This window comes from Sorex araneus, chromosome X (assembly GCF_027595985.1).
Source record: "Sorex araneus isolate mSorAra2 chromosome X, mSorAra2.pri, whole genome shotgun sequence".
Classification (NCBI taxonomy): Eukaryota; Metazoa; Chordata; class Mammalia; order Eulipotyphla; family Soricidae; genus Sorex; species Sorex araneus.
In genome coordinates, this window is record NC_073313.1 from 252512309 (window position 1) to 252525490 (window position 13182).

Sequence of the window (13182 nt, forward strand, 5' to 3'; positions counted from 1 at the left end):
CTACCACGTGCTTCTCGCTGGCAGCAGCAAACTTGCAGCTTAGATCACTAGTCCACACTCAGCCGCTTTATTCGAGGTGGGGAGCTTCGTCGGGGGTGCCTGGGCGGGAGAGGCTGGGAGGACACCCCCCTCCGCCCCATCCCTCTCCCTCTCTCGGCTGCCCCATCTCCAACAAACTCATCTACAGCCCGCGCTCCCGACCCTTGGAGGCAGGCTGGCGTCGGGCATAAATACTGGGCCACAGCCTGAATCAGCAGCGTCAGGGGGTCAAGGGAGCAGGATTGGGGGCGGGGGGGGGGCTAGGAGAGGTGGCGGGGCCCCACAGAAGCCAGGGCTCGGAGCTGCCAGCCCCTGTCCAGCGAGGCTGGCAGGTGGGGCCAGGGCTCGGGGGCGGGGCCCGGGCGCTGAGGGCGGAGCTTGGGCTTGGGGGCGGAGCCCCGGCGCCAGGGGCGGGGCCTGAACGCGGGGGAGGGGCCCGGGCACCAGGGACGGGGCCTGAATGCGGGGGGCGGGGCCCTAGCGCCAGGGGCGGAGCCTGAACGCGGGAGGCGGAGCCCGGGCGCCAGGAGCTGGGGCCTGGGCGCTGGGAGCCAGCGGGGCGGGCTCAGGTGCTGTTGCCCTGCTCCTGCTCGAAGAGCAGCATGGCCAGCTGCGTGCGCGAGCCCAGGCCCTCGAGCGCGCTCTGGCGGCAGCGGTGGTACAGGTCCTCGCTGAGCCGCGCGCTGCACGCGGGCGCCCGGTAGCGCTGCAGCAGGGCGGGCTCCACGGCACGCAGCACGTGCAGGCTCGAGAAGCGCAGGAACAGCTCGTACACGTCCAGGCCCTCCAGCAGCTCCTCCTCCTGCTCCGGGGCGGCGGCCAGCCGCCCGCGGGCCGCCACATAGTCGGAGTTGTAGAAGCAGGCCTCGCTGGAGGCCTGCCGGTCAAAGCGGCCCGTGTCGCGGCCCAGCTCCGGGGGCCCGGGGCCCTGCGGCGGGGCCACGGCCGGGTGGAAGGCCTGGAAGTGCATGGGGAAGAAGGCCTGCCAGCCCGCGATGGCGTGCATGCGGCAGCGGTTGAGGAACTCGGGCGTGAGCACCGTGTCCGGCCCGGCCAGCAGGAAGAGCGTGTCCAGTGGGTGCTTCTTGGAGAGCAGGTCCATGAGGCGCAGGGGGGAGGGCGCGGCGCTCTGCACGCTGAGCCAGGGCACCCGGGCGCCTGGGAAGCGCCGCTCCAGCTCTGCCACGTGCGCCTTGACCGGGGCGAAGACGTCGGCGTGCGCGGCCCGCTGGGCCTGGCGGGGCTCGTACAGCAGCAGGAGGGTCAGCGCGGCCGCCGCGTCCCCGGGCTCCAGGGCGGCCGTGGCGAAGGCCTCCAGGAAGCCCGGCGCCAGGTCACGCTCCGAGGCGGCCAGAGGCAGCAACACGGTGAGACGCGACGCTTCGGTGACATATGGTACCGGCAAGATTTCCACGCGGCTCAGCGGCCGGAGCAGCTGCACCCGGCGGGTGAGCGGCTGCCGCCCGCCCTGGGGGGTCAGCGCCTCCAGCTGCAAGTCCAGCGTGTACTCCATGCCTCGCGCCGGGTCAAAGCGGCGGTAGCCGTTCACCAGCTGCTGCTTCTGGAGCCGCAGAGCTGGGTGGTAGCGGCGGTTGAGCTCTTCCAGGGCAGCCCCCAGGACGTCCGCCACGTCGGCGCGGTCGGCCCCTCGGAGCGGGCAGCGGGGCGAGCCGTCCGCGCAGGAGAACGCGTGCTGCTCCGTGAAATAGTCCCAGCGCAGCACCTCGAAGCGGGAGGCGGGGCGCGAGGGGGCGGGGATGCCCACGGGCCAGGCGGCTGCCCGATCCCCATCAGCGGCCAGACGGCTGGTGTTCTGGATCTCCCACTGCGTTGGAGAAACAGCAGTGAGCAAGGCACAGGCCGTGGTGGTGGTGTGTATGTGTGTGTGTGTGTGTGGGGGGATGTCCCCATTTCCCTGCCCACCCAAGGTCACCACTTTTCCTTTCCCTAGATGGTGGTCACCTGGGAGTTAAAAAAAGGGGGAGGGAGGTTTCCAGAACGGGGCTCTTCAGGAAAGGTAGAGACAGATGGGAATGGCAAGCAGCTTTGCTTTGCAATCCTCGGGTTCATTATTTCCTGGGGTTTCTCCTTTTTTGTTTTTGGGTCATACCTGGGGGTTCCCAGGCTTACTCCTGCAATTGGAAATCACTCCTGGCCTTTTTTGTTATGTTTTGTTTGTTGGGGGGGGGGGTGCTACAACTGGCTCAGGGCTTACCCCTGGCTTTGCACTTAGGCATCACTTCTGGTGGGCTTGGGGGGGACCTAGCAGGTGCCAGGGATCGAACCTGGGTTAGCTGCATGCAAGGCAAGTCCTTAACCCATTGCATTATTTCTCTGAGCCTCAGGGACCACTCCTGAGGGGGCTGGGGGGACCATATCGGAGGCTGAGGATTGAACCCCAGGTCAGCTGTGTGCAGGGCATGTACAGTACCCGCTGTTCTCTCTCTCCCGCCCCTCCTGGGGTCTCTGAGACCACCCGCGGCCTGACCATACCTGCAGCTCCTGGATCTCCTGGTATGTCCGTTCCAGCTCTGCGCGAGCAAAAGCCTTGTGCAGCTGGTACATGTGCACGGGGTCCCGCACAGGGTGGGCGCTCAGGGCGCTGCGGAAACGCGGGTCCCGCTCCTGCACGGGCTCGCCAGGACTCAGCTCCAGATAGCTGTACTGTACCCCCTGGGGCGAGAAGGTAAGGAGAGCCAAGGTGTGAAGGCTGATGGACAGTCTCCCCCCACTCCCCCACCCCCCCAGCTCAGCTCCCCGCCTCTGATCTGCTGTGGGTCTGGAGTCTGAATTCTGAGGTTTTAAGTCTCCCTGGACCAGCTGGGGGGCCTGCGTGTGTGGCCCTGGGCGATTCTGCGAAATGGGCTTGCATCTGAATAAAACAGCGGACGCGGAACACCTACTGTGTGCCTTGATTTTTCTCTTGTCCTTTCCACAAGCCTGAGCAGGAGTTAGTGCCATGGGTGTGGTGGAGCTCGGCAGACTCAGCTCCTTATCGGCGGTCACGGGGCCAGAATGTGATAGCACTGAATGTGTCCGGAAGGCCCGGGGCCTTTATCTCCCCACCCACTGCCTCCTCTGGAGGGGAAGCGCATGCGCCTCCCAGCAGGCACCAGCAGGGCGCCTTCACGTCTTACCTCGTGACGGTCGGTGCAACCCACCCCAGTGGCGTCCAGGATGCAGCGGCCCAGCCACTCGTCGGGGCGCGCGCTGATGATGTCATTGCGGCAGCTTTCCAGGTGGGGGCGCAGCTGCTGCAGCAGCGCGCGGGACAGCAGCACCCCGAAGCCTCCGTGGCAGTAGCGGCCGGGGGCGGGCTCCCCGCCGATGAAGTCCTGGGGGCGGCCCAGGTAGAGGTGGGCCGCGGTGGCCAGGCTGAGGTGGCCCACTAGACGCGCCAGTCCGTGGGCCTCGGTGTAGGTGGCGTCGGGGACCAGGAAGAACCAATCAAAATCATCCCCGTGCTGCTCCAGCAGGTGGCGCAAGGTCAGGTGCAGGTGCCCGATGGGCCGCTCCTCGCCCAGGGTGACCACGGCCATGCCCGGCGGTGCCCGGCGACTCCTGGCGCCCGTCAGGAAGACCACACGTTCGAGCCGGTGCCCCAGGGTGCGGTTCACGGCCACGCCCAGCGTGGGCAAAGTGGCCTGCGAGGTCAGCACTGCCACCAGCAGCTTCTGCCTGATGCCCAGCTCCGTGCTGATGTAGCGGGTCCTGCGGGAGAACATGGCACAAGCTTATTGAAAGACTCCATGCTCCTGGGGGAGGTGACGACACACAGGTCAGCAGCCAGGGCCGGTCATGTCCTCCTCCGGGCCTTCAAGTGGGCAGAGGTCTTAACTCCCCGGTGTCATCTGGGGCCGTGGTCGCGTCCAGACCGCGAGGGAATAGACCTGAGCTGATTTAAAACGGGGCGATGTATCCAAAGCCCCATGTGCACACCTGTGTCTACTTCTATGCAAATACGCCACTGCAATGGAGCCAGAAGTCAGGTGGAGGAAAACAATGACGTAGGAGGTATGGGGCGCCCTTGGGAGAAGGGAGGGGGGCAGACCCGGGCAACGGGGTTCCCAGGCGCTCGGCCTTCTGTGGAGTAGCAGGTAAGCAAGCTGCTGCACTAGGCTTTGAAGTCGGGGTTACCTGGGGTGAAATTATTTCATCTCCTTGGCGGAGGCGTCAAAGGGATGGGCACCCCACCCCACCTGCACCGCATCCCCAGGGCCCCTCCCAGGAAGCGGGAGATCCAGTTAAATCCCAGTTCTCTTTTACATGGCCCTCTCTCCACGCACCCGCTCTCTTCATCAGTCATTTTTTTAAAAAAAAATTTCTGAGCCGGGAAATGAAGAGGATTTGGGGGGCAGAGGGGTTAGAACCGGCTTAGGGCTGCCCGGGGGCCGATTCGGCCCAGGCCTGGCCCGGGTCCAGAGAGGGCCAGGGCCGGGCTCGGAGCCCTCCGGGAAGCAAGGCCATCGGAAGTCATCGGGGCTAGAAGACTTCCTTGCCGGCTTCCTTCCGGAGCCTGACCCGGCCCCCCGCGGCGGCCTCCCCCCGCGCACCCGTCCCGGGCCCCGGCCCAAAGGGGTGGGGCTGGGGGCCGGGGCTGGCGGGGCCGATCCCTACCTGACGGCCTTCTTGGCGGCCTGGCCGGGCTGTGCGGGGCGGTAGGGCAAGACCCGCGGCTCCCAGTTCTCCCCGGCGCCGGCGCCGGCGCCGGCCCCGGGCCTCTCGCGCTCCGCGCCGGGCTGCACCGAGTTGGGCCGGCGCGCCGCGTTGGTGTTGCCGCGCGGCGGCAGCTCCGAATCTCCGGACTGGGGCGGCCCCGGGCCGCACGGCTCCTCCACCCAGGTGACGCTGAGCAGGCTCAGGGTGAAGCCCAGCGAGATGCCCACGGCCACGGGCCCCGCGGGCCGCAGCACCGACAGCAGCAGCGATGCGCGCATGGCGCCGGGACCGCGGGCCCCGCGCCCGCCTGCAGCCCCAGCGCCGCCCGGGGTTGGGGGGGGACGCGGCTCCGAGGGGGCGGGCCGGCGAGGGGGGCGGATCCGCAGGGCCGGGGCCGGCGGGCGGGCCCGCTGCCTCCCCGCCGAGGTCCCCGCGCCGCGCTCCGCGCCTCCTCGGACTGCCTGGCGGGTCAGCGCGGGCGCCTGGGCTGGGGCGGCCGCGGTCCGACGTGTCACTGCGGGGGCCCCGCCTCCCCGGGGTGGGGTCTCGGCGGCCAGCTACCGGCGAGGGAGGGACCCCCGGAAGTGCCCCCTCCTCAGGGCGGGAGGGGAGGCGCCGCGGGGCGGGGTCCCCGGCCTCCCCCCGGCCTGGTTGGTGCGTCCCCGGTGACGTCGGAGGCGGCCCGCCCCTGCCGGGATGGTGCGCCCGGAGTGACGTCAGGAGCCGAGGCCGGAGCTGTCCATCAGCACCAAAGGCCGCGGGCGGGCTCAGGGCATGGGGCCGCGGCTCCGGGGCAGCCTGAGCCCCTGCTCCTGCGCCTGTCCCTGCCCCAGGCCCGGCCCGAGCGCCCGGACGCCGCGGGACTGGAGCGCCGGGCGCTGCTGCAGGCGGAGCGGCGCCGTCGCCTCGCGGAGACCGGTCCCTCCGGCCCAGCAGCCCCCCGCCCCGCGCGGGGGACTTTTCTCGGACCCCCGTCAGCTGGGACCTCTGGCGCCCGGCCACCCCCGCCTCTCCGGCCCCTGCCCGGCCTCTTGTCGCTCAAGAGCTCAGGTCGCCTCCAGCCCAGGTAGATCGTGGGACCGTCCCGGACCGAGCCGCCCACAGACCGCTCTCTCTCGGCTGCCTCCTCCCCGGCCGCTCGCGGCCCTCGCCTCCTCCCCACCCCGGCCCCCCTCTTAACTTCTTCGCCCCAGCCGGCACCCCCGCGCCCACCAGGTACTTTGGTTTTCCTTTGTCTCCTGCCTCCCACCCCCATTTCCAGGAGGCTTCTCCAGCCGCATGTGCAGCCACTCCATTGTCCACGGCGTCCCCGCTTCGCTCCTCGCCCCCTTCCCGGCAGAGCAGGGGACCCTTCCCTGACCGCCACTTCCTTCCCCTGTATCAGGCAGGCAGGGTGACCCCCTTCCGTTCCCAGCGCTATGCCGGGCACTGTGGCCACCCTGCGGTTCCAGCTGCTGCCCCCCGAGCCAGAGGATGACGCCTTCTGGAGTGCCCCCTGCGAACAGCCTCTGGAGCGCAGGTACCAGGCACTGCCAGCCCTCATCTGCATCATGTGCTGTTTGTTTGGAGTCGTCTACTGCTTCTTCGGTGAGACCCCCCCTCAAACTTCCCCACTCACCCGGGAACCTCACTCTTTCCCCAGAGGCAGCCCCCCAAACCTCTGGACCGCACCGCTAACTCTCCTTTCTGGCTCCCGTCCATCCCACACACGGTCATAGATGACCCAGACTCTAGGACCAGAGATCACAGGTGTTTATGTAAGGCCGGCTCGACTTGGGACCTAGCTCTGCCCCCTTAGGAACGGTGATGCCCCGGGGCACAGACACCCGTCTGACCCCCCTCAGTTTTCTCTTCCCAACAGTGGGTTCGATGGTCTCTGTCTCACGTAGGTGGGTGAGAATCACAAGGGCGTCCAGACCACATCAGCCATGGTGGTGAAAACTCATTTGAGTCACTGTGCTAAGTTGGTGCTAAAAACATTTCGTGTCCCGCCGCCCACCCCCCCCACACCCCGGCCCCCACCGTAGGGCATATTGTCTGAAGTGGGAGTGGGGAGTCACTGCTGGCTTGGGGCATGTGAGACAAGTTAGAGTGGGTTAGAAGGCTGTGCCACACGCAGAGACTGCCTCCAAGGCAGGCACCAGTGAGGGCTGCTGTGAATGGCGGGAAGGGGGTGGGTACTGCAGGGGTGGGTACTGCGCAGCTGAATAGGCGAGGCAGGGGGGTGGGGGTGGGCGGCTGAAACCCAGTCTCTGATCCAGAGAGGAAGGGTGAGGGAAGGAAGTGTCCAGGGACCGCCAGATCTGCGGACTGTCAGAGAGGGGGGTAGCGCACTCCCGGACTCCCGGGGGGTCCCTCAAGAAAGCCCGGAGAGTTCCGGGAAGGCTGGCTGGAGACTCGGAGCTCCGTGGCCTCCGCTCTTCCCCCGGGGTGGCTGGGACGGGAGCCAGACAGCGCCTCCCCTCCCGCCCCCGAACTCTGGGCTGAGTAACTGCAGAGTGGGCAGGCGGGTGGGGGTGCCCCTGGCAGGGTTCGGCACACACTCGGGGCCTCTGAGCAGCGCGAGTTGGCCTCTCTGCTTCTCTGTCCTCCGTGACCAGCGGCTCTGCCCTTGCTCAGGGCGGCCCTGCACACTCTCCTTTGCTCCCCAGCCGCCCTCTGGGGTGCCCCGTGCCCAGGCTCGAGACGCCGAGGCCTCATGCGCCCTCGTGCAGGCCTTAGTCCCCTTCCTGACGCCAGAAGCTTCTTGATGCATGCCCTCACTCCTGGGGTGGGATCTCTTATTTTTTTGTAGTGGCCGCTGGGGAAGAGGGGGTGGTTTCTTGGCTCACACCCAGCAGATGCTCAGGAGTGCTCCCTAGTGGTGCTGAGGGGGCCATGAGTGGTGCCAGGGACTCAACTGGGGTGGACCGTGTGTAAGGCAACGTCCTTCCCAGCCTTCTTCTATTTTTTTTTTTCTTTTTGGGTCACACCTGGCGGTGCACAGGGGTTACTCCTGGCCCTGCACTCAGGAATCACCCCTGGCGGTGCTCAGGGGACCATATGGGATGCTGGGAATTGAACCCGGGTCAGCTATGTGCAAGGCAAACGCCCTACCCGCTGTGCTATTGCTCCAGCCCCTCTCCCCAGCCTTCTTACTCCTATCTTTGATCCCTGTTTGCTCGAACTCCAGTCCCTATGGCCTCACTGTCCCGTGAGCCTCCCCCCAACCCTGATCTCAGTGGTCCTGTTTTTTTTTTTTTTCTGTTTGTTTTGGTTTTTGGTCACACCCTGCTATGCTCAGGGGTTACTCCTGGCTCTGCACTCAGGGATTACTCCTGGCGATGCTTGGGGGACTATATAGGATGCCGGGGATTGAACCTGGGTCGGCCTCATGCAAGGCAAACGTCCTACCCAGTGTATTGTCACTGCAGCCCCAGCAGTCCTGTTCTTATGACCTCAATAGTACCTTCTCTCAGAAGTCCATTAATACTCTCAGTGATTCTACATTGGGGGCGGGAGGTGGCACATGTCGTGATGCTCAGGGATCACTCCTGGCTCTGTACTCAGGGGACCATAAGGGGGGCCAGGGATCAAACCCAGGTCGGCCATGTGCAGGGCAAATGCAGAACCCACTACTATTGCTCAGGCCTCTCCGCAATTCTATTTCTGTCCATGCCCTTGAGCTCACCCTCAACCCTGCTCTCAAACCTGACCTCTGTCTGCTGGGTGCCCCTAGAATGGTGCCCCTATAACGATGCCGTGTCTTTTGTTTTGGGGCCACACCCAGCACTGTTCAGGACTGACTCCTGGCTCTGTGCTCTGGGGTCACTCCTGGCAGGTGTAGGGGGACCCTACAGGGTAAGGGCTCGTGTGCAAAGCAAGAGCTTCACCCCCTGTACTATCACTTCGGCCCTAGTGGGCCCTATCTCGGAAGCCCTGGGTTCCAAGCCCGGGAAACCCCCTCAGTGGGACTGTGTGGCCCTCACCTCTTAAGCTCTTTCTGATGTCCAGACACCTCATCTTTCTGCACAGTCTGCCCTTGGACCCCAGGGACTCCTGTGTTGCTGCCCATATCACCCCAGCACCCATCTCTCTGACCCCAAAGACCCAATGTCCTGGTCACGGATCTCTCTTGATGCCACAAGTCCCCCCCCACCCCCCCGACTCCCCTGACCCTCAAAGACCAATGCTCCCCTCCATGGCTGTTCCCGCAGTGGCCCGAGTGCCATTCTCGAACCTCCCCTCAACCTCAGCGACCCCATCATCAAGGGCCTTGGGACCCTGGCCCACTTCCAGTGCTCTATGAATCCAGGGCCCTTCCTAATCCCCGCCAGTCTTCCCCCGACCCCGGCACCCATGGCCTCTCGCCGGTGACTGCCTTTGGTTTCCATCTGATCTGGTTTGATTTGGGGGCCACACCTGGCATTGCTCGGAGCTTTCTGCTGACTCAGTGCTCAGGGATCCATCCTGGCTGTGCTCATATGGGGTGCCAGGAATGGAGCCCAGGTCAGCTGCGGGCCAGGCAAGCGTGCCGCCCACTGTACCATCTCTCAGGCCCCTGGTTTTGGTGGGCCGGGGGTGGGGTATGTGCACATCTAGCCGAGCTCAGGGCTTGTTGCTCCTGGTTCTGTGCTCAAGGATCATCCCAGTGTCCTGAGTGGCACGGAGCGTTGCGCCGGGCGGGGGGGCATGCCAGGCAGGGCCGTAAGCCCTCGTGCCGTGCCCCCAGGCCTCAGGCAGTGTCCTCTTGGCCCCTACCCCCCACCCCAGGTTACCGCTGCTTCAAGGCGGTGCTCTTCCTCACCGGCCTGCTCTTCGGCTCCGTGATCATCTTCCTGCTGTGCTACCGGGAGCGGGTGCTGGAGACGCAGCTGAGCGCCGGGGCGAGCGCGGGCATCGCGCTGGGCATCGGGCTGCTGTGCGGGCTGGTGGCCATGCTGGTGCGCAGCGTGGGCCTCTTCCTGGTGGGGCTGCTGCTCGGGCTGCTGCTGGCCGCAGCCGCGCTGCTGGGCTCGGCACCCTACTACCAGCCGGGCTCCGTGTGGGGCCCCCTGGGGCTGCTGCTGGGCGGCGGCCTGCTGTGCGCGCTGCTCACGCTGCGCTGGCCCCGCCCGCTCACCACGCTGGCCACGGCGGTCACCGGCGCCGCGCTCATCGCCACCGCCGCGGACTACTTTGCCGAGCTGCTGCTGCTGGCGCGCTACGCCGTGGAGCGGCTGCGGGCGGCCCCCGTCCCCCACCTCTGCTGGCGCAGCTGGGCCCTGCTGGCCCTCTGGCCGCTGCTCAGCCTCATGGGCGTCCTGGTGCAGTGGCGGGTCACCACCGAGCGGGACTCCCACACGGAAGGTGAGCGCGCGGGGCCGGGGGGCGTCAGGGAAGGAGGGGGCCGTGCCAGCAGCTGGTGGCCTCTCTTAGGCCAAGAGAGATCATTGCGGGGTGGGAGGAAGGGAAGTGGCGAGGCGGGGCGGGGCGGACAGGGGGATAGGAGCCCCTGGGGGCTGCCATCCACTCCTCCTCGGCTCTGGGGGGTACCATCGCTGGGATACAGCAGGGACAGCACAGGCAGGGGCGCTCGCCGTTGGGGGCAGACACTAGACCAGATGGTTTTCAGGGCGCAGAGCTTGGGGAATAGACATGCAGGGCTCGGTGTCAGGGTGGTCAAAGGGAAGGGGTGCCGTGTGGACGGAGAGGCGGGGTAGAAGGACTGAGGCAGGTGCACAGAGCAGCAGGCGAGGCAGGGAAACGGGCCGGTGTGAAGAGCTGGAGTGTGTGGGTGCAGGTGAGGGGTGAATTCTGGGACAGGAGGAAGGCTGGGGAAAATTGGAGGGGGGACACACCCAATAGTTACTCCTGACAGTGTTTGGGGGAGCTCTCCTAAGAGGGGTGCTTGGGCAAGCATGCAGCTCCAGGGATCAAAGCCAGGCCACCTGCAGTCAAAATTTGTGCTCCACCTGCCTTGCATGTGGCTGACCTGGGTCCCATCCCTGGCATCCCATATGGTCCCCCTGAGCACTCCAGGAGCGATTCCTGAGCACAGAGCCAGGAGTAACCCCTGAGCATCGCCAGGGGCGACCCCCCCCCCAAACAAACAAGCTAAAGGTTTGTGCTCCAGCCCCTGGGGTATCTATCTGTGCAGCGAGGCAGTTGAGATGACCTTGGGAGGGGAAGGAGTCTTGTTAGCCTCAACGTCTGTGGGAGCAGGGAGCGGGGAGGAGCTGTAAGGCGCCCCGTGGGGACCCAGCAGCCGCTCTCGGTGGGTCCCCCAGAGCCCAGGACTAGGAGAGAGCCCGCCACTGGGCAGGGGACCAGACTCAGGGGCATCGTCTGAAGATCCCCGGGCAGTTCTGAGAGGCCGGAGAGCAGGCCAGGGCCAAGCTGCAGACAGGGGGGCCTGGGAGCCTGGAGCGCCGGGCAGGGGGGCTTGGGGAAGCCCGGGACCCTCTGAGGCCCTGCTCTGTCCCTCCCTGCCCAGTGGTCATCAGCCGGCAGCGGCGGCGGGTGCAGCTGATGCGGATTCGGCAGCAGGAGGAGCGCAAGGAGAAGCGGCGGAGGAAGAGACCCCCCCGGGCCCCCTCCAGAGGCACCCGGGCTCCTCCGAGGCCGGGCCCCCCGGACCCCGCGTATCGGCGCAGGCCAGTGCCCATCAAACGCTTCAATGGCGACGTCCTCTCCCCGGTGAGCACCCCGAGCCCTGCGGCCCAAATGCGGGGGGGCCGAGGGGGTGCCAGGGACTGACCCAGCAGCAAGGGTCCTTCCTGGGGGCCTGGTCCCCCAGGCGTTTGTTGGCCCCCTAGCACCTGGTGGCCTGGCTCTGGGATTGGGAGCAAGGGTGCTTCCCAGTGGAACCTTTGGGGAGGTCTCCCAGGCGGGGCTGCGGGGTCCAGCGGCCACGCCCGGCAGCCCTTGGCCAGCCAGGTCAGTTGGTTGAATGTGAGGGTTCAAGGCGGAGGGGCTGTTTGGGCCCTAAGGGACCACCTGCAGCAGTGCTCGGGGGCACTCAGGGCCACCCCTGTGGCCAACCAGTGCTGTCCCCAGCAGCTGTTGCCCCCTGGGGACTGTGTGGTGTCACTCGCACCAGGCTGGGTGCTCGAGAGGCTGCACCCCTGCTACCCCCGCTCTGCCCTGGCACCTGGGCAGGAGCGCTTTCTCCCTTTGTTTCTTTTGTTTTGGGGCCACACCCAACTGTGCTCGGGGCTGATTCCCTCCTGCTGTGGCCCAGGGGCCCCTCTGGGGTGCCGGGGATCAAACTCGGGTCGGCCGCATGTTATAAGACAAGTGACCTCCCCGCTGTACTATGGCTCCTGCCCCGAGCAGGATTTTTTTTTTTTTTTTTTTTTTGCTTTTTGGGTCACACCCAGCAATGCACAGGGGTCACTCCTGGCTCTGCACTCAGGAATCACCCCTGGTGGTGCTCAGGGGACCATATGGGATGCTGGGGATCGAACCCGGGTCGGCCGCGTGCAAGGCAAACGCCCTACCTGCTGTTCTATCACTCCAGCCCCCAAGCAGGATTTTTAAGTGTGCGGTGGGCACTCGGGCATGAGGAGGGGTGTGTGTGTGTGGGGGGGGGTGCGTCTCAGGCCGGCTGGGGGCGGCGGTGACTCTTTCCCACCCTTTCCTCTCCCACAGAGCTACATCCAGAGCTTCCGGGACCGGCAGACAGGCAGTTCCCTGAGCTCCTTCATGGCCTCGCCCACAGAGGCGGACTACGAGTACGGGTCCCGGGGGCCGCTGACCGCGTGCTCGGGGCCGCCAGTCCGGGTATAGCAGGCCTGGACCTCGGGGACACCAGCGCTGCCAGCTTGGGAAGGACTGCCGGGTCCCACGGTCCCTGGCTGTCCCTCTCCCTGCCCTGGTGCGGGCGGCTGGGCCACGGGGAGGGAGGACCTGCCGGGCAAGCCCCCTCCCCTGCGCCTGGAGTGTGTGTGTGTGGGGGTGGGGTGAGCTCAGGGTTATGACTGTGTCACCTGTGTGCGCGTGTGCATGAGGAGGGCGTCTTGGAGGGGCCAGGGGGACCCTTGCCTTAGGTTGCTAACGGGTAGGGCTTCTCCGAGGCTGGCCCCCCTCCTCTTGCACTGCTGGGGACCCCCAGGGCCCCCGCTTCTGCATGGAAAGGCTCTGCCTTCCTCCCCCCATCGCTCGGCCTCTCCACCAGACCCATCGTATCCCGGGGACAATGGCCGCGGCCCTCGCCCCCTGGTCCCCTGGCCTCCGCAAAGCCACCCACCTGCAGGCAGCGGCAGGGGTGGAGGGGGGGACGGGAGGGGTGTGGTGGCTTCAGCTCTAGGCTGGGTTGGGGCAGGGGGCGGGTGCTGGCGGGAGCTCAAGTGCACGTGCATGTTGGGTGTCCGTCCCGCAGGCCTGGACACCTCATGCTTCTGTCTCCTTCCCCTCCCCCCCCCCGGGTCTGTTTTACATCTTTTATAAATGTGCCAAACTGTGGCCCAGAGTGGTGGTCTTTGGCGGTTGGCACTTCCGCGGGCCAAGGAGGGCGCTCTGATG

General features: G+C 66.4%; 2 protein-coding genes across 5 annotated transcripts; one reads left to right on the forward strand and one right to left on the reverse strand.

Annotated features, from left to right (window-relative positions):
• Window positions 1–46: 46 nt before the first annotated feature.
• Window positions 47–5108, reverse strand: CHPF (chondroitin polymerizing factor). 2 transcript variants are annotated; one of them, XR_008627258.1, is made up of 5 exons: window positions 4657–5108; window positions 3177–3750; window positions 2533–2712; window positions 496–1864; window positions 47–456 (listed from the first exon to the last, which is right to left on the reverse strand). XR_008627258.1 is itself a non-coding variant. In XM_004617130.2 (4 exons), exons 1-4 carry the CDS (start codon window positions 4974–4976, stop codon window positions 605–607), a joined length of 2334 nt encoding a protein of 777 aa, XP_004617187.2. In that variant the 5' UTR covers window positions 4977–5108; the 3' UTR covers window positions 47–604. The 2 variants fall into 2 exon arrangements, 1 of the variants encoding a protein (XP_004617187.2); XM_004617130.2 differs by having other exon boundaries at window positions 47–1864.
• On the forward strand, window positions 5108–13122 carry TMEM198 (transmembrane protein 198). 3 transcript variants are annotated; one of them, XM_055120657.1, is made up of 5 exons: window positions 5108–5764; window positions 6113–6285; window positions 9451–10026; window positions 11153–11355; window positions 12310–13122. In XM_055120657.1, exons 2-5 carry the CDS (start codon window positions 6117–6119, stop codon window positions 12445–12447), a joined length of 1086 nt encoding a protein of 361 aa, XP_054976632.1. In that variant the 5' UTR covers window positions 5108–5764; window positions 6113–6116; the 3' UTR covers window positions 12448–13122. The 3 variants fall into 3 exon arrangements, with proteins under 3 accessions (XP_054976632.1, XP_054976633.1, XP_054976634.1); XM_055120658.1 differs by having other exon boundaries at window positions 5626–5913; window positions 6083–6285; XM_055120659.1 differs by having other exon boundaries at window positions 5626–5764; window positions 6083–6285.
• Window positions 13123–13182: the final 60 nt, after the last annotated feature.

Bases quoted from the DNA above. Each gene is read 5' to 3' on its own strand.
- TMEM198 (XM_055120657.1), top strand. From the start codon at position 6,117: ATGCCGGGCACTGTGGCCACCCTGCGGTTCCAGCTGCTGCCCCCCGAG. The intron at 6,286-9,450 runs GTGAGACCCCCC...CCCCCACCCCAG, and splicing joins AGTCGTCTACTGCTTCTTCG to GTTACCGCTGCTTCAAGGCG. The intron at 10,027-11,152 runs GTGAGCGCGCGG...CTCCCTGCCCAG, and splicing joins GCGGGACTCCCACACGGAAG to TGGTCATCAGCCGGCAGCGG.
- CHPF (XM_004617130.2), bottom strand. From the start codon at position 4,976: ATGCGCGCATCGCTGCTGCTGTCGGTGCTGCGGCCCGCGGGGCCCGTG. The intron at 2,713-3,176 runs GTAAGACGTGAA...TTCTCGCCCCAG, and splicing joins GTTGCACCGACCGTCACGAG to GGGGTACAGTACAGCTATCT. The intron at 1,865-2,532 runs GTATGGTCAGGC...TCTCCAACGCAG, and splicing joins AGGAGATCCAGGAGCTGCAG to TGGGAGATCCAGAACACCAG.